At 39.4% G+C, this 25,332-nt stretch overlaps 1 protein-coding gene across 4 annotated transcripts in view; it reads left to right on the top strand.

Annotated features, from left to right (window-relative positions):
• thsd7ba (thrombospondin, type I, domain containing 7Ba) overlaps nt 1–25,332 on the top strand; it is a 681,502-nt gene that overhangs the window by 552,372 nt on the left and 103,798 nt on the right. For all 4 annotated transcript variants that reach the window (XM_078403389.1, XM_078403391.1, XM_078403388.1 and 1 more), the window contains 3 exons: nt 2,667–2,808; nt 7,927–8,042; nt 13,429–13,546. In XM_078403389.1, coding sequence (XP_078259515.1) covers nt 2,667–2,808; nt 7,927–8,042; nt 13,429–13,546 — 376 coding nt within the window. The remainder of the gene's footprint in view (nt 1–2,666; nt 2,809–7,926; nt 8,043–13,428; nt 13,547–25,332) is intronic.

Below are 25,332 nucleotides of genomic sequence, written 5' to 3'. Positions count from 1 at the left end.
CTCACTAGACCTTTTCTTATGCATGTATTTGGCTAAATGTCTTTCAAATATTGTTATTGTATCTACCTCCACAACTTCCTCTGACAGTTCTTTCCATATACCCACCACCCTCAGTGTGTAAAAGTTGCCCTTCAAGTTCCTATTACATCTTTCCCCTTCACCTTAAACCTATGCCCTATTTTCTTTGTTGTAAGAATACAATATATACACCATATATCTCTCTTATTTTTCAGAGATTGCCATTTATGCTGTTGGTAAAATTGAAAGAAAAATTAATTGGTGGTTAACTTTGAAACCATGTGGTTTATAGAGTTTTGAAGGCTAGTTAGTACTGAAGCTTCTCATTATGTAGAGTTCTAATTCCCTCTACTGCTGTGTACAGATAGCTGGAAGCGAAAAGAAATAGCAATATGTGAATATATCGTGAGTAGCTAACTGTGACTCTTCTAAGTACAGTTGAATTTGATTGTCTTATTAATTAATATCTGTTTACCATTTGTGACATCTCACAGAATAACAGATTGTTTTGCATATCTGTTGACTGTTGTGCTTAATTAATGACCCCATCTGCCTTAATGTGGAAACCTTCATGAGAAATAACAGTCACTGCCAATTCTGTTCCAATAGATACAATTCAGAGCAATGCTTTTTTTTGTGGATAATAAGGTGCCAGTACACATGATTAATAGACATAAATGCCAAGTGACCAGAAAACAGAATAATGATGTTCAATATTTTAGAGGTGCTGGCACAAAATGCCGTCCCAAATCTTCACAAAAAAAGCACTGATTAAAAGTCATGTGTACTGTTAGACTGTATCACTACACAGTAATCTACTTAAAATCATAAGGATGTTCCAAATTTTAGGCAATTATAATTCAATTAATTCATTTCTAAAAGTTGCTGCTTTTATGATGACATGCATAAAAGCAATATATAGTACAAATTACATAAACATGACCAAATCAAAGCATAAATCAGATATGAATTTGCAGCAGCTCACTGCTGGATGTACATGTTCCTAAATGAAGCGTAACAGAATAGCCATTATACAAATGTGCTAATCTTTTATCCAAATGAGGGAGGTTGGTGCCTGTGGTATCTTTGAAATATTTTTGAAATGGTCATATTCCAGTTCTTAGATCTTCTATGATCGAGAAAATGTAGTTGCATGAAATGGAGACATGAGAGAAGGAAGATGCTGGAATCTGGAGCAAAAATCAAACTGCTGGAGGAACTCAGCAAGTAGGGCAATATCTGTGGGAGGAAAGGAATGGTTAACATTTTGGGCCAAGATGCAACATGGAACAAGATGCAAGATGTATAAAATAGTGGCATCTTCATACTGTGAATTCCCCTCGGGTCAAATTTTACCAACTTGGCCTGGATTTTACCAACTGTCTGGAATTGCCCTGTATTCAAGTGGAACAAATGAGGAAGGCAGATCTAGCTCGACTTCCAGGTTGAACTGGAAAGCCTTGGTGGTGACTATGCCTTGTAGTCTTGAGGATCCCACCCCAGAATGGCCTGATATTTTTCCACATGGTGAATCTGGAAGCAACAGAGCTTCGATTTTTACCAAAGGGGTTAGGCTCTTCAAATGTTTCAATTAATCCTGGCTGCCGGAGAAATTTAAAAGCAATGTCATTATTGTATTAATGAAAAATAACGAACTTTTTGAAAATAAAATTGATTGATATACTTAAAAATCTTCAAAGATATTAAATTAAAGTAAATATTATAGCAAATCTCAGTCTCCATTCTGCACTGAGAATTTCCATTGAAATAAATGGTATATTCCGCTGTACATCACATCTAATCCGCTTTGGAGTAAAGGCGGGCTGGACTTTGTCCTTCACTCGACATGGTGTTCAACAACAGAGTTTAGTGCTAAGTGTGGCAGCTATTACTCAATAAGTCCAAGTCTGCATGTGTCCAAGACTTACTTCTGTCTGATGGGCTGAACATCCTTTGAACGTCCTTTGCGAATATCAGCCACAATTGCAGGATCCAGCCCAAAGTTAAATTTCCAGGATATGGAACACATAAAAAAAGATGGACATATAAGAAGACTTTAGCAAAATTGCTAATTTTAATTATTTTATTCTTGTCTCCCAAAGGAATATGCAATTAAAAAGTAATCAAATTATGCAAATATAGTCTTTTGGTGTGTGAACTATGCGTATTTCTCTTCGTAACTCCCCACAGCCATTTACCTACTCCAAATTGTGGGTAACAAAATTTAGAATTTACAGCAAATCACTTTCTAAAATTCAGTTTGTATTCATTTCTATAGGATTTTTTGCACAGAAATGATTCTGGTACACCTTGTTTCGATGACTGTGAAATTAGGAATCTTAGCATTGATAGCAACCTCAGCATTCATGTGCAGAGGGATTGTGGGGTTGAAATCTATAGCTGGCGTTCAAAATAAAAGTAAGATATTTAATTTTAATCATTGCAGGATTAAGAGGTGAAGTGTGGAACTTTGTCTAGCTCATATCTTCTCAAGACAACACATTAATTTTTTGCAAACAATATACAAATGACAGATACTTCCAAAAAATATTTTCATTTCACGATTCCAGCATCCACATATTTTGTATTTTTACGAAACTAGGGTAAATGTTGCTGTTCACATTTGTTTATTTGAACATTTTATATAGGGATGCAACAACTTGAACACTCGTGTCCGAGTTCGATCTCCTTTACGTCTACCAATGGATGGGAAACGCTGCCCTGAAACCTCTGAGGTGGAGCCCTGTGTTCTCAACAAGAACTGCTTTCAATTTCTCTACAATCTAACAGGTAATTGACTATTTCAAAACAACCTGAAGTGAATTCCAATTAAGATCACCTCTGGAAAACATAAATATATTTCTATTGATCCTATTGAACTACAAATGCTGGTCAGTGAATTAACAAATTAGTATTAGGATGTCAATTCATTTTCGCGGTTAGGATCAATGTTGAGATCTAACCATCTTAGTGACAGAGCATGAAAAGGTCTGGGTTTGGCAATTGATTAAATAATTAAGTTCGCGGAAAGTTAACACATCTTTCCACTAAATCAGAAAGGTACTGAAATAATTAGATTTGTTCTACTCTGCTTTCTTTAATTGAAAGGTGGCAATGAATATTTAGGCACTGGCAGAGTTAGGGTTATTTATGCACACACCCGTTGTAAAATTATGCAATGGCTCTAATTGACAGGAATTAAACATTCCTACCAGCATGAAGTTGCATTTTGATCATAGAATATATATTTTTAAATCTGCCCATCTCATTTGCTTGCAAAAATCTGAGCTTTCGGAAATTATTCTCAGGGGTATATTTTGCTCTTCAAATCTCAGATCCCAACAATTCATCAAAATGATAGTGGTGTTCATTTATAATTTTCATGTTGAGAAAATTAATACAGATTCATAAAATGGTTTTCTGCAAGTGTGCTATATCTTTTCACAAGATGGGACACACTAGGGCAATAGATTGTGATCATGCTTGGATTTGCCAGTCACTTGCTGGGGTATATGCTAAAGAGTAATCAACACTGATTAAACTAGGAATGGATGAAGACTATTCTCAGACTATAAAAACTTTCCATAGATATAGTGTGATGACTATTCAAGTAATGAAAATACTTTTACCAAGTTTGCCACATGTGATCTTACCTCCCTCTCTGCTGTGATATTCTCATTTCGTAGACTCTTGTCTCTGTCTGTTTTTGGTGCCAGAACATTAGTCCTACGCAGGACTATGCAGGAACTATAGATTCTTAGAACTACGCAGTTAGTGAGTCTTCTGCTGGGAAAGAGATTTGCTGCAGATTTATTATGTATCTGGGAAATATAAAGCAGGTAGCCAGAAATATTTTTTATGTTTGGAGAGTTATGGTATATCAAATGATGATTTGGATTAGAGTTACACTTAGTTTTAAAAGGATTGACAAATAATTAGATCGTCATGCAGGTTCTTATAACTACAAAAGCTAAACCGTGACAAACAAATCGTTTGTCAGATGTCCTTGCTCTTTAGTAAATGTGGAATTCCCCTTGCTGTCATAGATGAATCCCTCAATCGTGTCTCTTCTGTGTCCCGTAGTTATGCTCTAATTCTCCCTCGCCACAGACGGAACAAGGATATACTTCCCCTGATCCTCACCTTTCACCCCACCATCGTCCATATTCAACATGCTCTTCCATATCCAACATCATATTCAACACAAGCCTCTGATATTTCTGTAACCTGCAACATGATCCCACCACCACCAATTGCATCTTCCCATCCCCACATCTTTCTGCCATGTGCTGAGAGCTTTCCCTCTGCAACTCATTGGTTCATTGGTGTGGCTCAAGCCACACATTCCCCAGTTACCTTCCACTGCAAATGCAGGAGATGCAGCACCTGTCCCGATACCTCCTTCTTCACCTCCACCCAGTGGCCCCAGCAGTCTTTCAGGGTGAGACAGAGGTTCACATGCACCTTGTCTTTCCTCATATACTGCATCCAGGGTTCCCGATGTGGCCTTCTGTACATCAGTGAGACCAAGTGTAGATCGATGAATGCTTCACTGAACATATATGCTCAATAGTCAATAGTCAAGTTTACTTGTCACATACACATAAATGTGCAGTGAAATGAAAGATTACCCACAGTCCAACAATAAGACCAATAAGAATAAGCAATAACACACACAATCATAAACCAACACAAAACAAAAAGAAACATCCATCACAGTGAGTCTCCTCCAGTCACCTCTTCACTGTGATGGAAGGCCAGAATGTCTTTTCTCTTCCCTTGCCGTCTTCTCCCATGGTCAAGCTGTTGAAGTTGCCACGTTCCAGGCCGCACCAGACGGTGGAAGGTCCGCAGCGGGCCGACCCAAGCCCTGCGACTCGGGGCGGCCGAAGACGCTGCCGCTGAACGTCGGGGCAGTTGGGGCTCCGGGCATTGAAGCCCCCGCCGGGCAGAGAAAATCCCGCGGCCTATTTCAGGCCGCGTCGGACGGTGAAAGGTCCGCGGCGGGCCGACCCAAGCCCCGCGATTCGGGACGGGCGTAGACGCTGCTGCTGCCGGAGCTCCCGATGTTGGCCTCCACCCAGGGGGCTGCGAGCTTCCGACATCCAGGCGGCCGGAGCCTCCACAGGCGAGTCCCAGGTGGAGGCCGCCAGCTCCAGGGGTTTGGCCGATGGTTGGCCGCAGCGGGAACGGAGTCACGACCCAGAAACAAAAGGTCGCGTCTCCGTTCGGAACAGACAATTTTACATTTACATTTCCCGTTCCCCCCCCCCCCTCCTTAGTACACAACCCCTAAAAACTACATCACATTTACACTACAATCAAGACAAAAACCAACATAAAAACACAAAGACAGACGGACTGCAGGTAAGCCCCCAGCTGCTAGGGCCTCAGATATCTTGGTCGTTTTTTAGCTACACAAAATAGCTAAGAATTCCATATTTTCCCCATCATTATTTAAATCTCCACTCATTATTATCAATCTCCAAAGAAATATATGAAACCCTCTTTAGTGTGTTCACCAATAATAAGCTCTCTCTATCTCTGTTTAATTTATCTCCAATTCAGAAACCCTCCACCTCTATCCTTGCACCACCTGCTTTCACTCCAACCTGCTCATCTCTTATGCTGATTCTCATCATTCCATTAACTGATTACAAGATGCAAACAGAATAACAAAACAGCAACTTACGGAAATTTATATTTCTAACAATATATCTCTGAATTCCCTGAACCTTTTGGCTGTTTTTTGTATTAATGATGCTGAAACATGTTCAGAATTGGACCCAATGTATTATTAAGGCTGCTGAGTTATGATTGAAGAAATAAAAAATCAACTTTTATTACATTAAATTAGTTAATATTTTAGGAACAAATATTATGATTCATTGATTCAACATGAAAACTAAGTCATTGGACTTTATTACAGTTAAATTTATCCTTAATTTCATTCCCATTGTTTTTTTAAACCCAAGATGCAAGGGAATTCCAAAGGACTGAGGGAGTCAGGAGGGATTCCAGAAGGTAGGAAATTATAAGAGGATATTAGGTTCTGGTAGAAATGGGAGGATTGTCAGCAGGGTTTCCAGGTTGTGGTCGAAGTGAGAGTGAGATTTTGTTTCCCATCAGAATAGCAGTGCTGGATTTTGTAAATATTGTAGCGTTAAAATTGATTCAGTGCTTTCTGACTGTATCAAATGCAGTATTCCTAAAATGACAAAATAATGTCATTTTTATTTTCCTGAAAAATGTTCAGCCAATTGGAAATAAATGCCTGGGAATCAGAGCATTTATCAGACTGGATGGAATAGCTTTGGAATGTCAAACTCAGGAATTAGCAAAGCCAAGGGAAGTATGGAACAATCACAGTAATGTTTGTGTTTCCAAGTGCAGAACATGGGAGTAGAGAGGGAGAAGGGAATGGGTGAAGGGTGCAGTTATAGCTACCTCAAGTTCGCGATGGTGTACAGTAATAGACACCGAGTTTAGGCATATCAAAGGTGAATTTGCAATGCCACCACTTGTGGTAAACCAGACTTTAAGGATTCAGTCAAAGGTAAGTAAAAGGTAGAGGTAAGATTGTTATATCAGAGAGGCATGTCCAGAACACCACAAAATAAATAGGTTTGTTGGGAACATGTTAAAGGAAGCAATCTGATATTCACAATTAAGTGAGACTACAATATAATATAACAAGATATCACAATAATATCACATTTGCACATGGTGTGTCAAAGAAATGCAAGGCTGGAGAATTTCTCTCAATCTATCACTCACACATTCGCTTTGCCTTCTACACTTTTCACCACTGCTCCTGGACAGTCCATTGCACACAACTTTATCTCTTCTGGTTCAAACTGTACTTCTTAAACCATAAACCATAGGAGCAGACAGGCCATTTGGCCCATCAAGTCTACTTCGCCATTCAATTATGGCAGATCTATTTTTTCCTTCTCAATCCCATTCCCCTGCCTTCTCACTGTAATATTTGTCACCCTTACTAATCAAGAACCTATCAATCTCCACTTTAAAAATACCCAATGATTTGGCCTCCACATCCATCAGTGACAATGAATTCCACAGGTATGTGGGATGTGGTAACGTTAACTCAGCAAGTCCACGCCGATCATCGATCACCTGTTCACATGAGTTCTATGTCATCCCACTTTTCCTACAAAACTGCACGTAATTGGGATGTGCGAGGAAATCGGAGCACCTGGAGAAAACCCATACAGCCACAGGGAGGCCGTGCAAACTCCACATTGACAGCACCTGAGGTCAGAATCGAACCTGGGTCTCTGGCACTGCGAGGAAGCAACTCTAACTGCTCGCCAGTATTGTGTCCAAATCTATACCCCAAATGTCCTGTTTTTATTTATCCAAAATCTGCATGAATCTGAGGAGAATCTTTTACTGGAGCCATTCATTTTGGTGAATAATATTGATTTCAATAACAAACAAATCTATAGAGTTCAGGAACTTCAATATGATGACATGTATTATTTTACTTGGAAGTAATACTGCTGTACTGAACTTGGTTTAAAATGTAATCTTGTAAGCACATACAAGCTTCACAATTATCAATATTCGTGCCTGCAAGGAAATAAATAGCCATGCCATCACATCTTCACTGACCCCACATCACTGTACCATATTTCTAACAGCACAATGGCATAATGATGAATGATTCCAGTCAGGCAGCAGTAGTACTTGGCAAAGCCCTTAAAAACATTACGCATACATGTCATGGTGTTAAAATAATATTTGTCATTAATATTATAATGTTCATTTTGCAATATATTTAAATGCAAATTATCTTGTTTAATTGAGGAAGTTAGTTTTAATAAATAGAGCATTAGTTCACAGCCCTTGGATTGACCTTTTCTGGATGTGGTTTGTGATTCTTAGAGTGGAGCTCTTGCCAGCTAAGCGACAAAGCGGTCTGTGGACAAGGATTGATGATCCGTTTGCTTGACTGTGTGCAAAGTGATGGGAAGTCAGTCAGTCTCAAATACTGTGAGAAGGTGAGATCTTGATATGAAGTGTGATATCACCTCAGAGCCTGGCTGAGTAAGGGGTGTGAACATATTTTAAAAAGTCATATTGAAAATTTTATAACACCTCCAGAGTTTGTTATCTGAAATATTTAAACATATTTTCCATAAATATGAGCCAAATGCATCAATATAAAACGTTAAAAGTTTATAAAAAAGAAACATATGTGACTGTATGTTTCTTTTTTTTTTCCTAATCAGATGTGCAGCACTTTGGTCAACGTGGGTTGTTTTTAAATGTGCTATACAAATAAAATTGACTTGACTTGACTTGACCTATAATGGACAACATGATTAAATGGTTTATTATTTTAGATACTTGTTAACATACATTTTAAGGACATATTTAGCAGTAAAATCATTTTTTAAAAGATGCTTATTATGAAAAATGGTCAATTTTACTTCTGTTCATTTTAATATAAGATGAGGTGTTTTAAGTTACTAACATGGGATCATGGGATCTCTGCTCAGCTTTGATTAAAGGCACGAGTATTAATAATGTTATTTAGTTCTGAACATTGCTTATAATTAAATTTAACTGCTGACTACTATCCACCTGCCCCTGAAGTCACAATTAAATGTTACTTGTGGCTATAATTGACTTCATGATCATGTTCATTTCATGATCTATGAATTTGTGCTGCCTTGTATTTTTAAGGAAGTAAATCATTTTTTGATTGATTTCGCTTTACTTATTACTGTTATCTGTTCAAGTAGCAACTGAAATTCTTAATAGACTCAGATGATTGCATATTGTGAGTTTGTACGTTCTCCCCGTGACCTGCGTGGGTTTTCTCCGAGATCTTCGGTTTCCTCCCACACTCCAAAGACGTGCAGGTATGTAGGTTAATTGACTGGGTAAATGTAAAAATTGTCCCTAGTGTGTGTAGGATAGTGTTAGTGTGCGGGGATCACTGGGCGGTGTGGACTTGGTGGGCCGAAAAGGCCTGTTTCCGCGCTGTATCTGAAATATGAAATATGAAATAAATATGAAATAAACCTTAAGAGATACTTTAGAGTTTAGGGATACAGCATGGAAACAGGGCTTTCGGATCACCAAGTCCACATCAACCTGTGATCATCCCGTACACTAGCATTATCTTACACGATAGGGACGATTTACAATTTCCAGAAGCCAATTAACCTACAAACCTGTACATCTTTGTAGTGTGGGTGGAAACCGGAGCACCCGGAGTAAACTCACACAGGGATTGCACAGGGACACTGTACAAATTCCTTACAGACAGCATCTATCGTCAGGATCGAACCTGGGTCTCTGGCGCTGCAAGGCAGCAACACTACCACTGCACCACTGTACCACCCCCGATTCAAAAATAGTCTATCAAACTTTTAATTTTTGAGGAAAATCTCTTCAGAATATGTATTCATCCCATTAACTTAACAAAATATGGTTACATCACATTTGTACAAATTGCCTTATTGCCACCAGTCTGAAAATAGTGCACCACATTCCATACTTTGCTAATAGGAAAATGTCTACACTTGTCTATTAATTGTTGAATCAAGTGTAAAAATGTTTTGGTCCAACGTGGTATTCTATCTCCCAGCACTCATAATAATATCACAAAAATATAAAAAGAAAGGTATTCATTATTTTGAGAAACTTTTTTTAAACAAAATAATTCTGCTGTCAAAATCCCTTCAGAAAATAACAAAGAAAAAAGATAATAACACAAGGAAAACATTGTTCGTCCATGCATCCTCAGATGCTACCTGACTCGCTGAGTTTCTTCAGTAAGAAATGTCTTCAATTTTATATCCTGTATTCTTCATGAAAGTAATACTTTGCTGATAGAATATTCTCGTGAAATAACCCCTAAAGCCACATTTTGTTGGAACTGCATGTTTTTTCCTGTACTCTAAAAAATTTGGCTATATTAGAGACAGAATAAAAGGTCAGGAAAAATGTTTAACCCAAATTCTGACAATGGATATATATACTTTGGACTTTAAAGGTCACAGCTACTTTAAAGCATATGATTCTTAATACATTTTTATTGTCCAATGTAGAACAGGGCGGATTTACAGGGTTTTTTCACCCCACTGATCCATTCTATTACAGTAATGTTTGCTATGGTATTGGTTTTTAGAAACATAGAAAAATAAGTGCAGGAGGAGGCCATTTGGCCCTTCGAGCCAGCACCGCCATTCATTGTGATCATGGCTGATCATCCACAATCAGTAACCCGTGTCTGCCTTCTCCCCATATCCCCTGATTCCACTAACCCCTAGAGCTCGAGCTAACTCTCTTTTAAATTCATCCAGTGAATTGGTCTCTACTGCCTTCTGTGGCAGAGAATTCCACAAATTCACAACTCTCTGGGTGAATAAGGTTTTTTCTCATTTCAGTTTTAAATGGCCTCCCCTTTATTCTTAGACTATGGCCCCTAGTTCTGGACTCCCCCAAAATTGGGAACATGTTTCCTGCATCTAGCTTGTCCAGTCCTTTTATAATTTTATATGTTTCCATAAGATCCCCTCTCATCCTTCTAATTTCCAATGAATACAAGCCCAGTCTTTCCAATCTTTCCTCATATGACAGTCCCGCCATCTCGGGGATTAACCTCGTGAACCTATGCTGCACTGCCTCAAATTACGAAACCAAAACTGCACACAATACTCCAGATATGGTCTGCCAACCAATTCTCTATCCATGTCCATACCTTACCCCCAATACCGTGTGCTTTAATTTTGCCCACTAATCTCCTGTGTGGGACCTTACCAAAGGCTTTCTGAAAGTCCAGATATACTACATCCACTGGCTCTCCTTCATCCATTTTACTTGTCACATCCTCAAAGAATTCCAGATTTGTCAAGCAGGATTTCCCCTTCATAAATCCTTGCTGACTTGGACCAATCCTTTTACTGCTTCGTTAATAATTGACTCCAGCATCTTCCCCACCACCGATGTCAGGCTAACTAGTTTATAATTCCCTGTTTTCTCTCTCGCTCCTTTCTTGAAAAGTAGGATAACATTAGCTATCCTCAAATCCACAGGAAGTGATCCTGAATCTATAGAACATTGGAAAATGATCACCAATGCATCCACGATTTCTAGAGCCACCTTCTTGAGTACCCTGGGATGCAGACCATCAGGCCCTAGGGATTTATCAACCTTCAGTCCCATCAATCTACCCAATACTATTTTTTGCCTAATGCAAATTTATTTCTGTTCCTCTGTCTCTCTAGATCCTCTGTCCTCTAGTACATCTGGGAGATTGTTTGTGTCTTCCTTAGTGAAGACAGAACCAAAGTACCTGTTCAAATCTTCTGCCATTTCCTTGCTCCCCATAATAATTTCACCTGTTTCTGCCTTCAAGACATTTGTCTTTGCTAATCTTTTTCTCTTAACATATTTAAAGAAGCTTTTACTATCCTTCTTTGTATTCTTGGCCAGCTTACCCTCGTACTTCATCTTTTTACCCTGTATTGCCTTTTTTGTTACCTTCTGTTGTCCTTCGAAAGTTTCCCAATCCTCTGGCTTCCTGCTACTCTTTGCTATGTTATACACCTTTTCTCTTAGTTTTATTCCATCCCTAACTTCCCTTGTCAGCCACGGTTGCCTCTTACTCCCCTTAGAGTCTTTCTTCCTCTTTAGAATGAAATGATCCTGCATCTTCTGGATTATGCTCAGAAATTCCTGCCATTGCTGTTCCACCGTCATTCCTGCTCGGATCCTTTTCCAGTCGACCTTGGCCAGCTCCTCTCTCATGCCTTCATAGTCCCCTTTGTTCAACTGCAACACTGACACTTCTGATTTAACCTTCTCCCTCTCAAATTGCAGATTAAAACTTCTTATATTATGGTCACTATCTCCAAATGGTTCTTTTGCCTTGAGTTCCTTTATTAAATCTGGTTCATTAGACAACACTAAATCCAGAATTGCCTGCCCTCTGGTAGGCTCCAGTATAAGCTGCTATAGGAATCCGTCTCAGAGGCACTCTACAAACTCTCTTTCTTGGGGTCCAGACCAACCTGATTTTCCCAGTCTCCCTGCATAGTGAAATCTCCCATAACCACAGTGCCATTACCTTTGTACATGCCAATTTTAATTCCTGCTGCAACCTGCTCCCTATATCCAGGCTACTGTTCGGGGGGCTGTAGATAACTCCCATTAGTGTCATCTTACCTTTACAATTCCTCAATTCTATCCACAGCGACTCTACATTGTCAGTCCCTATGTCACCCCTCGCAAAGGACTGAATTTCATCCCTCACCAACAGAGCTACCCCACCTCCTCTGCCCACCTGACTGTCCTTTCTATAGGACATAATACCCTGTATATTCAGTTTCCAGTCTCGATCCTCCTGCAGCCATTTCTCTGCCATCCCCACAATTCCATATCCACCAATCTAAATGAGCCTTAAGCTCATCCACTTTACTTCTTATACTTTGTTCATTCATATATAATACTTTAAATCCATTACTTACCTCACCTTTCACATCGATTCTTATTTCACTTGGCCACACTCTCCTGTCCCTTCATGAGCTTTCTTTCCCGTTAATTCTGGTGTCTTTCTCTTTAACTTTTCCTATACTCTCTTTCCCTTTAACTTTTCCTATACTCTCTTTCCCTTTAACTTTTCCTATACTCTCTTTCTCTTTAACTTTTCCTATACTCTCTTTCTCTTTAACTTTTCCTATACTCTCTTTCTCTTTAACTTTTCCTATACTCTCTTTCCCTTTAACTCCATCCTTGTATTTCCAATTTTAAAGCCATCTCTAAGTAAATCACCAACGGTATGGTATACAGGTTATAGAGTATCAGATATGAGAATTAAATTTAAAAGGCTTGCACCAGAAAGATATGTTCATCAATCATGCCAAAATGTTTGTGAAACAGAATATTCAACATCAGAGCTTCATGTCAGTAATGATGTGTATATTTTGAGGAAAAGCTCTTTAGCGTATGTAGTCACCTCTATATTTTTCCAGCTTTACCTCTTCTGCATGGTCCACATGAGACAATAGGAAGCCGGAAGTATTTACGATATTGCAACACCATATCCAAAAATACTCTTTTGGATTCAACGTATAAATTAAGTAGCTATTGGTTTGCTGGGCAATATATTTGTAATTTCCCCTCAAAGCATTCAGTGCTCTTCATCTGTCTTCCTCTAAGAAGTTAGTTATCCCTTTTCTTGATCAAATTGTATTTTTTTTAATTACCTTTCTTAATATATCTTTAGATATTGAATCTCTTTTGAAAATGTTTTCACGATGTTTTGCTTTGTTAAAGGCTCTATAGGAATGCAATTGTATTCTCTGAGAAATACAGCTGAATTATGATGTTGAATGAGAATTCTGTGTATCTCTTTGCTTCCTCTTCTTCAAGATGGGATTGGAATCACCCTGGCATTTATTTATGCACTGCTTTATGGAATGTCCTGTAAACTGCCAGCTCTCAGAATGGTCTTCCTGGTCTGAATGTTCCCGCACTTGTGGACTGGAGGGTATGTAAAATAGCTTGCTTGGATATTGAGACACGTGGTTTCTGAATTTGCTCTGACAAAGAACATGCAAGCAGCGCTACAATGAGCCATTTGCAAGGTAAATGCCTACACAACCTCAAATTCTGCCCTGCAAATTCAAGGGTGGCACGGTGGCGCAGCGGTAGAGTTGCTGCCTTACAGGGCTTGGATTTCGACTATGAGTGCTGTCTGTACGGAGTTTGTTTGTTCTCCCCATGACCGCGTGTGTTTTCTCTGAGATCTTCGGTTTCCTCCCACATTCGAAAGACGTTAAGGTTTGTAGGTTAATTGGCTTGGTGCAGGTGTAAATTGTCCCTAGTGTGTGTAGGGAAGTGTTAATGTGCGGGAATCGCTGGTCGGTACAGACTCGGCGGGTCTGTTTCTGCGCTATATCTCTAAACTAAACTAAACTAAACCTAATTAGAGACTGTGTATGTTTATCATTACAACAATTTATTTATTAATATCTTGTTTTAAAATAAAATTAATGATTTTCCAGGAAGATATAGCCCAGCTATAGGAAGGATGCTATTAAGCTGGAAAGGGTTGGGAAGGGTGCAAAAAGAGATTCACCAGAATGTTACCTGGGCTTAAGGGCTTTAGTTATAGACAGAGGATGGATAAGTTGGGACTTTTCCTTTGGAACAGGAAGCTCAGGAGTAACCTTACTGAGATGCACAAGCTCATGAGGGGCCTGGATAAAGTGAATGCTCACAAACTTTTCCCTGAGTTAGAGAATTCTAAAACATTTTAAGATTCTAAGACATTTGGACAGATATATGAATAAGAAGAGTTTAGAGAATAATAGGCCAAATCCAGGCACTTGTCCACGAGCACAGTTTGCCAATTCGGTTGGCACTTACCAGGTGGCCTGAAGGTCTTCTTTCTATGACTCTATGATAAACTTAAAAGTAAAATAATTTATCTCGATTCTAAATAAGATGAAAAGCAGGCTGACTCATTGGCAGCATCTTCCAGGCAGAAAAAGTATTAAAATAAAATTGACCACAATTAAAATCCTTTAATTATATTTGCTCCTGACAAACTTTTTGCTGCAGTATTACAGGTTTAAATGACGATGACTTTAGATTTGGTTACATTTATCAAAAGTTGTATTTAATGTTTGATGCAGTGTTCAAATTTTGCGCATCTGAATTACTCAGCACTGAAGATTTTGCAAATTCAGATAAATTGTAAAGTATGGTGATGGTGAAGGTTGTCATTGTGGTAGGTCTGTAATCAATATGCTTTTAAGTGATCAGCTTACTGCTGATTAATCATTTTATTTGCATCTTACAGTTTTCTTGGAACTTTTTCTATTGATGGCATTGTTAAATATTCAATTGGAATTTGAAGTGAAAGCACAACAGAAATTAGATCATGGAGTGACTTAGATAGACACATTTGAAATACATTAACCCTTTGGTGCAATACTGACAGAGTTTTCTTGATGTTCAATGGCTGATTTGATGGCATTTGTGGCAGATTATTTTTTTAGCATGATAGTTGTATGTTGTTTGCCACCTTCTTGCCCTAAGGTTTATGAAGTAAGGCAACTGAAGAAGAAATAACATAATCTTTCCAAACAATAGAGCATAGTGAGTCAAATGTGTGACTGCAGAGCTATTGGGGATACGTTTGACTGCAGTGGAATAAAATGGATAGTAGTGAATTGTCAGGCTGTTTTACATCGCTCAGGATTTAAATTCCCAATGAACATTTTTGAAACAATTAAATGACCTCCTCTGAGTGTATCTAAACTATCTGATGTAACCAGAACTGGGAATATATTGACGTTAAGCAGCAAAAACAGCATGGGATAGAAAAAGATGAGCAATTCCAGAAGCAATGATGCATATCAAAGCTCTTCACTAATTACATCAAGTCACAAATGTTGGTTGATATTTAAGTAACTAATGGGCAGTTAAGGCTCCATGAATATCCCCATGGAGATATGCTAGCTGAACCGAATACGCACTTGACAAATGCTACTTCATTATAAACAGAAAGGATAAAAACTAATAATAGCATGCCTATCTTTTTACTGAAAGGGAAACAATCATGCAGAAGTAAATTAACCATTGAGGCCATAAGCTCACACATTCATTTGGGTAAACCAGCAAAGGTATATTCTATGCAAACTGTGTTTAATTACCATTGAGTTTTGTTAATGATGTAACAAAGGTATCAGTGCAGTGAAATGCCATTGATGCCATTCTTTCAAACTATCAGAAAGTATCTGATAAGTACCAAATATTAATATTAGTCTGTTAGAAATTCAGAGCAATGCAAAATTAGCTGAAAAAGACAAAAAACAGAATTTAAAAATATAGTGCTGATTTCAAGGTGAATTAAGACATGCTGTAGTGCTACTCAGTTGAACACAAGGACCAATGCTGACCAATGCTTTTGATATATGTAAGTGAGTTGTATTTGGATGTATAGAGTGTGGTGTGCAAATGGCATGTGGCTTGCTAGTATAGTAAACACAAGCCTGTCCCATCATTATGGCTGATCTACTCTAGTCCTCAACTCCTCCTTTATGCCAGATCCTCATAGTCTTCAATTCCCTGATCCTTCAAAAGTTTACCTTCCTCTACTTTGAATACTTCTAATTGCTAGCCTCCACATCTCCCGGGAGCAGGGAATTCCAGCCATGGATCGCCCACTGCAAGAAGTAACTTCTGTGCACTTTTATTTAAATAACTGGTATCTTATCTTGAAACTATATACCATGTTTAAGATTCTCCCATGAGTGAAAACATCTTGTCAACTTTCCTGTCATCTGAGACATTGAAATCTTATATCTCAATGTCTCATGTGTATCCCATGTTTCTCTAGACTCCAAAGAATACAGACCCAATCTGTTTATCCTCTCTTGATAGGACAAGCTACTCATCCCAGTAATTAGCCAGGAGATTCTCTTTTGGACTGCCTGCAATGTTACTAAATCCTTTCTACGGTAAGGGGACCAAAACTGTGTGCTATACTTCAGATGTGGCTCCACAACACCCTGTACAATTGTAACACTGTGGTTCACCTACCGCTACAGCAGGTCCACTGTTAATGCAATCTCCCTGGGCCTACGCTCATTGCTGGAACACATGGATCAAAAGGGCACCTACATCAGTCTCCTATTCATAGACTACAGCTCTGCTTTTAATACTCCCAAATGGGTTCATCTCCAAACTTGTTGAACTTGGAGTCAGCACTCCCCTCTACAACTGGAACCTTGACTTCCTGATCAGCAGACCACTATCAGTGAGGAAAATGACAAATCATCCTCAATGATAATCCTCAATACTGCTGCCCCACAAGGATGCATTACCAACCCCCTAATATACTTCTTATACACTCATGACTGCGCAACTGAATACCAACCCAGCTCAATTTACAGGTATGGAGACACCACTATGGTGGGCCGGATATCAAATAAGGATGAGTCGGAGTACAGGATGGAGATTGAGAACCTCTTAACTTGGTGGCAAAACAACAAATTCTCCCTAAATGCCAGAATGACAAAGGAGATTGTCTCCTTTGGAGTGAAGCAGTACACACTGTATACATCGATGGTGCCAAAATAGAGAGCTTTAAGTTCTTTTAAATAAATATCACCAGAAATGTGTCCAGGGCCAGCTACATCATAGCTATGGCCAAAAAAAGCTACCAACGTCTCTAATTCCTTAGAGTGCTTAGTAAATTCAGCATGTCCCCAACAACCCTCACCAACTTCAACAGATATGCCATAGAAAGCATTTTACTGGGATGAATCAGAGCGTAGCTTGGGAACAGCTCCAACCAAGACCACAACAATCTTTAGAGAGTTGTGGTCATGGCCCAGACAATCATGCAAACCAACCTCCCTTCCATTGGTTCCATCTGCACTTCACGGTGCCTCAGCAAGGCCACCAGCACAATCAAGGACCAGTCTTACCGCATTCACCCTCTTCTCCCCTCTCCCATCAGGCAAGAGGTACAGTAGTGTGAAAACGCATGCCTCCAGATTCAGAGATAGTTCCTTCCCAGCTGTTATCTGACAACTGAACTGTCCTCTCATCAGCTAGTGTGTGCTCTGGACCTCCCACCTACCTCAGTGGCGACCTTAGAACTAACTTTAATTGGACTTTATCTTGCACCAAATGTTGTACCCCTCATCCTTTATCTGCACACAGTGTAAGGGTTGACTGTAATTATGTATAGTCTTTGTCTTTGACTAGATTGCACACAACAAAAATCTTTTCACTACATTGGTACATGTGACAATAAACTAAACTGAACTAAGCATCTGGAACAACACTAGATAAGCCCATTTCAGATCTTGATATGAATTTTATCAAAACTTCTGAACCTCCATCACCAATAAAATGTGGTTAGAGAGAATTCTGCCTCCAGGATACACTGCCAGAAGTTGTCAAGATTTTCTTAGTGTTTTTATACAAACCTATAATCTGTGCTAATAAAAGGACAAGGTTAATAAATGTATGGAAACATCTTTATCTTTAAGTCGTTCGTCATCATGACTTCATTGTAGCCTGCCATCCCTTCATTATCAAATGTGTCAAAACAATAAATGTCCCCTTCTATTAGCACCATGGGAGCACCTTCAATACTTGAACAAAAGTAATTCTCAAAGGTAATCACGATGAATAAAATCTGCTATTCACAGTGAGATTCATATCATGAGAATAAAACAGCATAAAAATCATTGTTTTGGGAAATTCAGTTTCTGGTGACAAATTCATGGATAATTTAATTTAAGGTATGTTTGGACCTCAGACTACTGCAATCTTTCACTATTTATTTTGTTTCTTATGTGTTTTTCCTTTCAAAATGGACAATTGTCCACATTATGCTCCATTTGCAAGATGTTTGCCCACTGTCTATATCCGTCTGAAACCTTGTTAATGTTCACACAACTCTTTATCTTGTTCTTCACAACCAAACCTTTGGTGCCTTCATCTAATTGTTTATTAATTTAAAAAAATTGAGGTCCCAGCACTAATTCTTGTGGTACACAACTCATTATATCTTGCCACACAGAGAAAGGCCATTTATCCCTGTTACCTGTTTCCAGTGAATGAGACTATCTTTCATCCACTCCACTCTGCTCCTTTATGCACCCGGAGCATTCAATTTCCTTAATGGCATTTTATGGAAAACCTTATCAAATGTCTCTGGGAATCTAAGTACATCACATCCACTGATTCCTCATTATCCACATAATCTTACATACTCGCACAGCTATCTGGACTACCCAACTTCCCACCCTGTCTCCTGCAAAAAGTCTATCCCCTACTCCCAATTCCTCCATCTACGCCGCATCTGCTCACGGGATGAGGTGTTTCACACTAGGGCATTAGGGATGTCCTCATTCTTCAGGAAACGGGGCTTCCCCGCTTCCATTATAGATGAGGCTCTCACTAGGGTCTCTTCTACATCCCACAGCTCCGCTCTTGCTCCCCCTTCCCCAATTCGTAACAAGGACAGAATCCTCCTCGTTCTCACCTTCCACCCCACCAGCCAGCGTATCCAACAAATCATCCGCCAACATTTCCATCACCTACAACGGGACCCCACCACTGGCCACATCTTCCCATCCACTCCCCTTTCTGCATTCCGCAGAGACCGTTCCCTCCGTAACTCCCTGGTCCACTCGTCCTTTCCTACCCAAACCACCCCATCCCCGGGCACTTTCCCCTGCAACCGCAGGAGATGCAACACCTGTCCCTTTAGCTCCCCCCTCAACTCCATCCAAGGACCCAAACAGTCTTTCCAGGTGAGACAGAGGTTCACCTGCACCTCCTCCAACCTCATCTATTGCATCCGCTGCTCTAGATGTCAACTTCTTTACATCGGCGAAACTAAACGCAGGCTCGGCGATCGCTTCGCTCAACACCTTCGCTCAGTCCGCCTTAACAAACCTGATCTCCCGGTGGCTGAGCACTTCAACTCCCCCTCCCACTCCCAGTCTGACCTTTTTGTCATGGGCCTCCTCCAGTGCCATAGTGAGGCCCACCGGAAATTGGAGTAACAGCACCTCATATTTCACCTGGGCAGCTTGCAGCCCAGCGGTATGAACATTGACTTCTCCAACTTTAGATAGTTCCTCTGTCCCTCTCTTCCCCTCCCCCTTCCCAGATCTCCCACTGCCTTCCTGTCTCCACCTATATCCTTCCGTTGTCCCGCTCCCCTGACATCAGTCTGAAGAAGGGTCTCGACCCGAAACGTCACCAATTCCTTCTCTCCTGAGATGCTGCCTGCTGAGTTACTCCAGCATTTTGTGAATAAATACCTTCAGTTGGTAGGAGTTACTGTATCTTGATATGAGCACAAATAAGTCTACATTTATTGCCCCAGCCACTCCAGCTTTGTACTTTTACTTTAAGGGATTCTTTTTTTACTATTCAAAGTTCAGGAGGATACTTCAGCTAATGCAGCTTAACATCAACTAGAAATTTACCTGGAGGAGCTACAAAAATAGATCATCTGGGGCCAGCAAGCAAATAGTCACCATGCTCTGCAGCCAGAGCAGATTCCTGAGCAGATGTTGGAAGGTAATCCATGTTCCTAGGAACAAATATCACCAACAATTTGTCCCAGTCCAACCACATTGGCATCATGGCAAAGGAAGCACACTAACATATTTACTTTCTCAGAAACTTGGCGTGTCTCCAGTGACTCTTGCCAATTTCCTGCAGATGCACCATAGAAATCATCCTATTGAGATGCAGCACAGTTTGACATGGCAACTGCTCTGTGTAAGACTGTAATAAATTGCAGAGACGTATGGACGCAGCCCAGTCCATCAAGCAAACCAGCATCCCCCTACAATTGGCTCCAAATGCACTTCATGCTTCCTTGGGGAAAGCAGGCAACATAGTTGAGGACCAATCACACACCCTTGTCATTCTCTCTTCTTCCCTCTCCCATCGGATAGAAGATACAAAGCTTGAAGGCAACATCCACCAAGATTCAAGAACAGCTTCCACCTTGCTATTTTCAGATTCTTGAATGGACCTCTCAGATACTAAGGATGTATTCCCAATCTATCAATCTACCTTGTTGTGGCCCTGGGACATTTGTTTTTAATCTGCACTTTCTCTGTAGTTGTAACACAATATTCTGCAAATTGTTTTCTTTCTATTTTTGTACTTGCTATCATACTCATGTGTGGTATGATTTGCCTGGCTAATATGCAAACAAAGTTTTAACTTTATCTTCCTACATGTGACAATAATGAACAAGTACCAATAATACTTGCCACATTGCAGCCACTGGCGAATTCATTCCTTTTTCATTAAAATGTTGGCATATCCAGAGGGAACATTAAACAGATATATTTATTGGTGATGTGAAGTCCAGAAGCTTCAGAAATGGAAAGATCAATGTTACTTACTAAAATAAAGAAATGGTTGTAGATGACATCTTATTGCAGTTTATCCTTTGGTAATATGTTTCAAGATGCAAATTTAGTTTGAATAGCATTGATGATGATGAGTCATCAGATAATTGAGATGAGATGCTGGAAGTGTGACACTTGATATGTGAAATGAAGTATGTTTGCATATTATTAAATATAATGTCAAATGTCATGTTCATTGTGAGCTGAGGTGGCTCATTATTGACCATTTTCTTTTGGCTTTTTCATTGAATAGAGTCTGATATTTTATAATTGTAGATTAGACTCACTTTCATCATGCTTCATTGCCCATGTGATCATTGAGTACTGGGAATGGATTTTAGTCAGAGGGTGGTGAATCTGTGGAATTATTTGCCTCAGAAGGCTGTGGAGGCCAAGTCAGTGGATATTTTTAAGGCAGAGATAGATAGGTTCTTGATTAGTACAAATGTCAGAGTTTAAGGGGAAAAGGCAGGAGAATGGGGTTAGGAGGGAGAGATAGATCAGCCATGGTTGAATGGCAGAGTAAACTTGATGGGTCGAATGACCTAATTCTACTCCTATTCAATGCCAAAAGAGCATTTCCCAGCAGTCTAGAATACTGGGGGGGGGGGGGGGGGCGAAACACATTCTTTTTTAGGGAATCAGAAATCAGCTGTGATTTGGAAATTGTTTTTAGAAAATACATAATTTTGACAATGAATAATCAACATCAATATAATCACGCTGTTCCTCCATTGTAGAATAAAATCCCAAAGCTGTTTCACAGGACCATTGTCAAACAGGAATTGACACCAAAGTACATAAGGAGATATTAGGATTGGTGACCACAAGCTTAGTTGGAATGATTGGTATGACAGAAAGAGAAGAGAGTAAGATTTCCGAAGATTAGTGGTATGGCAGCTCAAGACAACAGCTCTGGTGGAAGAGTGAATAAATTTGATGCTGGCATGAACAAAGTCTAAAGAATTGGTATAAAGTGTTTCAAATTCACAATAATAACTGAAAGAAAGAACAGAGAAAATGTATCATGCTTTTTCCACATGAGGTCAATCAATCATGGGAAAGTGTGTATACAGAAACTAGATCATGATTTATTATAGGGTTGATATTGACAAAATAAGATACAAAATTATGTTGAGGAAAGACAGAGAAATGTGATTTGTCTTGATATCTGTGTGAGAGCCAATAGTGCAGATATTGACAAACTGGCTGTTTAATCTCACATGTAGCTCTCTTTAAATCACATGAGTAGCCAGCGATTAAGTGTGCTGGAATTGTCAGTATGTTGAACGCTACCTTCAATCCACTGGTTTCCATGTTTACCCAGACTAAATCGGCTCATATGTGAGCAACCATCTCTCCAGAGAAGCGCTTATTTTCAGTTTGTAAATCATCCATTAAAAAGAAATGTAACAGAGACCTACAGAACAGTGGAGAGTCAAAGATGCCTAGAAATTGGCAGTGAAAGGCCCAGAAATTTGAAAGATACATTTATTATTAACTGAAAATCAAAAAATTGTAACTGTTGAAAATCTGAAATGAACATCTCTCTCGTTCTCTTTCTCTTACACTCTCTCACCCACTCCCTCGCTCAACCTTGTTCTCTCTCTTGCTCTCTCTCTCTCCCTTTCATACTAACTTATGTTCAATTTCTGGAATATTAGAGCACAGATTGTCACCTAGCACTGGAAATGTTGGTACAATTAGCCATTATTTCCACAGGTATTACTACCTCTGACAGCAGAAGTTGTCATTAAAGATCGTGCAGAGGCTTTATAGTAAAGATTGCAAAAAATGAGCAATTAGTTTGCAGTTTTATTTCCTAACCTATCACATGACTATTTTGGAACAATATTTTACATAGTTCAAAAGCCTAATCAACATGGATGCTCTCTCATAATGACATACTTTGAAACTCAGCAGGGGAATGCAATGAACAAGGCTGATCTTTGATGTAGATGCACAACAGTTGTGCAGCCTGATTGTCTTAATGTCATGACTGGTTTGAAATGCCACAGCTAAACAAAGAAGATTCTAAATCTTCAGGACATCACATGTGCATTTATCCTCTGCCTCCCACCTCACTTCTAGTCTGTCAGGAAGTTAGAATTCCACACTCTGACTCAACGACAATAATCTACTGTTGCCTACAAGGCACGATGGTTTTTTGATGAAGGGAATTAAGTTTAAAAGCAAAATTCATAAAGTGGAACACCAAAGACTTGAGGTTAGAAGCCCTCTCTGATCTAAATAGGCTATTGTTTAATACTTAAGTGTACATTGGTAATTGATAAGTAGTTAAATTCCCCATGATTAAGTTTAAATCGTTATTCTCTCATAACCTAAACATTCCACCTAGTAGATGTCTAGCAACTACATTTTTAAGGGTTGAATTGTCTCTAATGACTTCTGGCTTTGAAGCCCAAATGTTAATTAAAGTTCAATTCTCATCTCGGTAGATTTCCATTACTGCTATCTTCAGTGTTTTATCCCAATTTTTCACCTATGTGGCCACCCCTGGATACATCATGAATAATTCAGGAATACATTATGTGGGAATTGAAGAATATGTAATGAGCGAGCACTTTAGATTCTAGGCTATGCTTGATTTTCTATTCCAACATTTTAGTGTAAGCGGTTTGTCAGCTGTGCCCTCACTCTCTGGTTTTCAATTTTAGCTTGGAGATGAGTAATTTAAAAAAAAATCTCTACTGATAAATCTTCCTGAGCGTGTGACCCCATTAAAAGCTCTGCGTTTGTAACACAAAATATGCAACAACATTGTTAAAGGTGTCCAGGTGTGCTTTACTGTGCAGCAGTCATCGCCATGACTGCTATCAGCAGATCGGTAATCTGCTCTGTGGAGAGTATATCTTCCTGTTCAGTGTGCAGCCACTAAACCGTATTACCCTTTGAGACTAAAATCAAATCACACACGCTTTCGTGGAAACATTATTTCACAAAAGTCCTCTTAATCTTTACACTAATTGCAATGCAATCTAATCATTACTTTGCTGAATTTTCCCCAAAAGATGATTCAGAAATTTTATCAACGCGTTATTTATAAATCTAAAATCAATAGCATTTAGGCATGAGTATGCCGTGTCGTATATCGGGATGGTGAGGGGAGGCAATTAATGAGCATGGTTCTCTCTACCTGGAACTTATCCAGCAGACTGCTGCTTTCTCAACTACGTTTGGTGGCTTGTGAGTTTTATGCTCATTATCTCTCTCCAGATGAAAGTGGTTATTTCTCTGGCAAGTCAAAAAAAAAGGAAATTGACTGCCTTAACTTACAAAAGTTCTGTAAGAATATGACTAAATTGAATTTAAAATTAGAAAAGCAGACTTAAAATTCTGACTGCTAGGCGGCTATATTGCATAGTTCTGAAAAAAACGGGAATGTGATGTGGGATTAACCCACTCCCCTAGCTTATGATACAGGTGACATAACAAAGAACCTGCAAATTAATGTGAATGCAGCATGTATAAAGCACTAACCATGCTGTTAAGTGGCAATAACCCCCAGGAGGGTTCAATGGTTCGTGCCACTTAAAGCCAGCATGAAGAGTTATAGGAAGGTTATGTTCTGACTGCAGTGAATGATGGAAATCAATAAGTATCTCTTTCTGACATGAAAAAAATGATGTAATAATTGTACAACATGGGAGGAAGATTTTCCAATAAGGCATTGGAAGTCATTCTGCAGAAGTTGATGGCAGAGAATAGGAAGTTCTCCAGGTAAAGTCATTCAGGTCAGATAGCTGCCAATCATTGCAATGAACCATGACTCAAAGACGGATTCAGATTCTGCAGATTCCTCAGTGACCTCATATAAGTAGCTGAGGTTAGTAAACGTATTTTTAATACTATATCACCACATCTATACCCCTAGCCAACATCTACATCACTCATAACAGCTTAGTGATGTTATATCAGCAACAATCAGGACAATAGACAATAGGTGCAGGAGTAGGCCATTCAGCTCTTCGAGCCAGCACCAACATTCAATGTGATCAGGGCTGATCATTCTCAATCAGTACCCCGTTCCTGCCTTCTCCCCATACCCCCTGACTCTGCTATTCTTAAGAGCTCTATCTAGCTCTCACTTGAATGCATTCAGGGAATTGGCCTCCACTGCCTTCTGAGGCAGAGAATTCCACAGATTCACAACTCTCTCACTGAAAAAGTTTTTCCTCATCTCCATTCTAAATGGCCTACCCCTTATTCTTAAACTGTGGCCTCTGGTTCTGGACTCCCCCAACATTTGGAACATGTTTCCTGCCTCTAACGTGTCCAACCCTTTAGACAATAGACAATAGACAATAGGTGCAGGAGTAGGCCATTCAGCCCTTCGAGCCAGCAC

The sequence above is a fragment of the Rhinoraja longicauda genome, chromosome 8, assembly GCF_053455715.1.
Source record: "Rhinoraja longicauda isolate Sanriku21f chromosome 8, sRhiLon1.1, whole genome shotgun sequence".
NCBI lineage: Eukaryota > Metazoa > Chordata > Chondrichthyes > Rajiformes > Arhynchobatidae > Rhinoraja > Rhinoraja longicauda.
The sequence above is the reverse complement of the archived record's forward strand: the minus strand, read 5'-3'. Positions and strand labels throughout refer to the sequence as shown.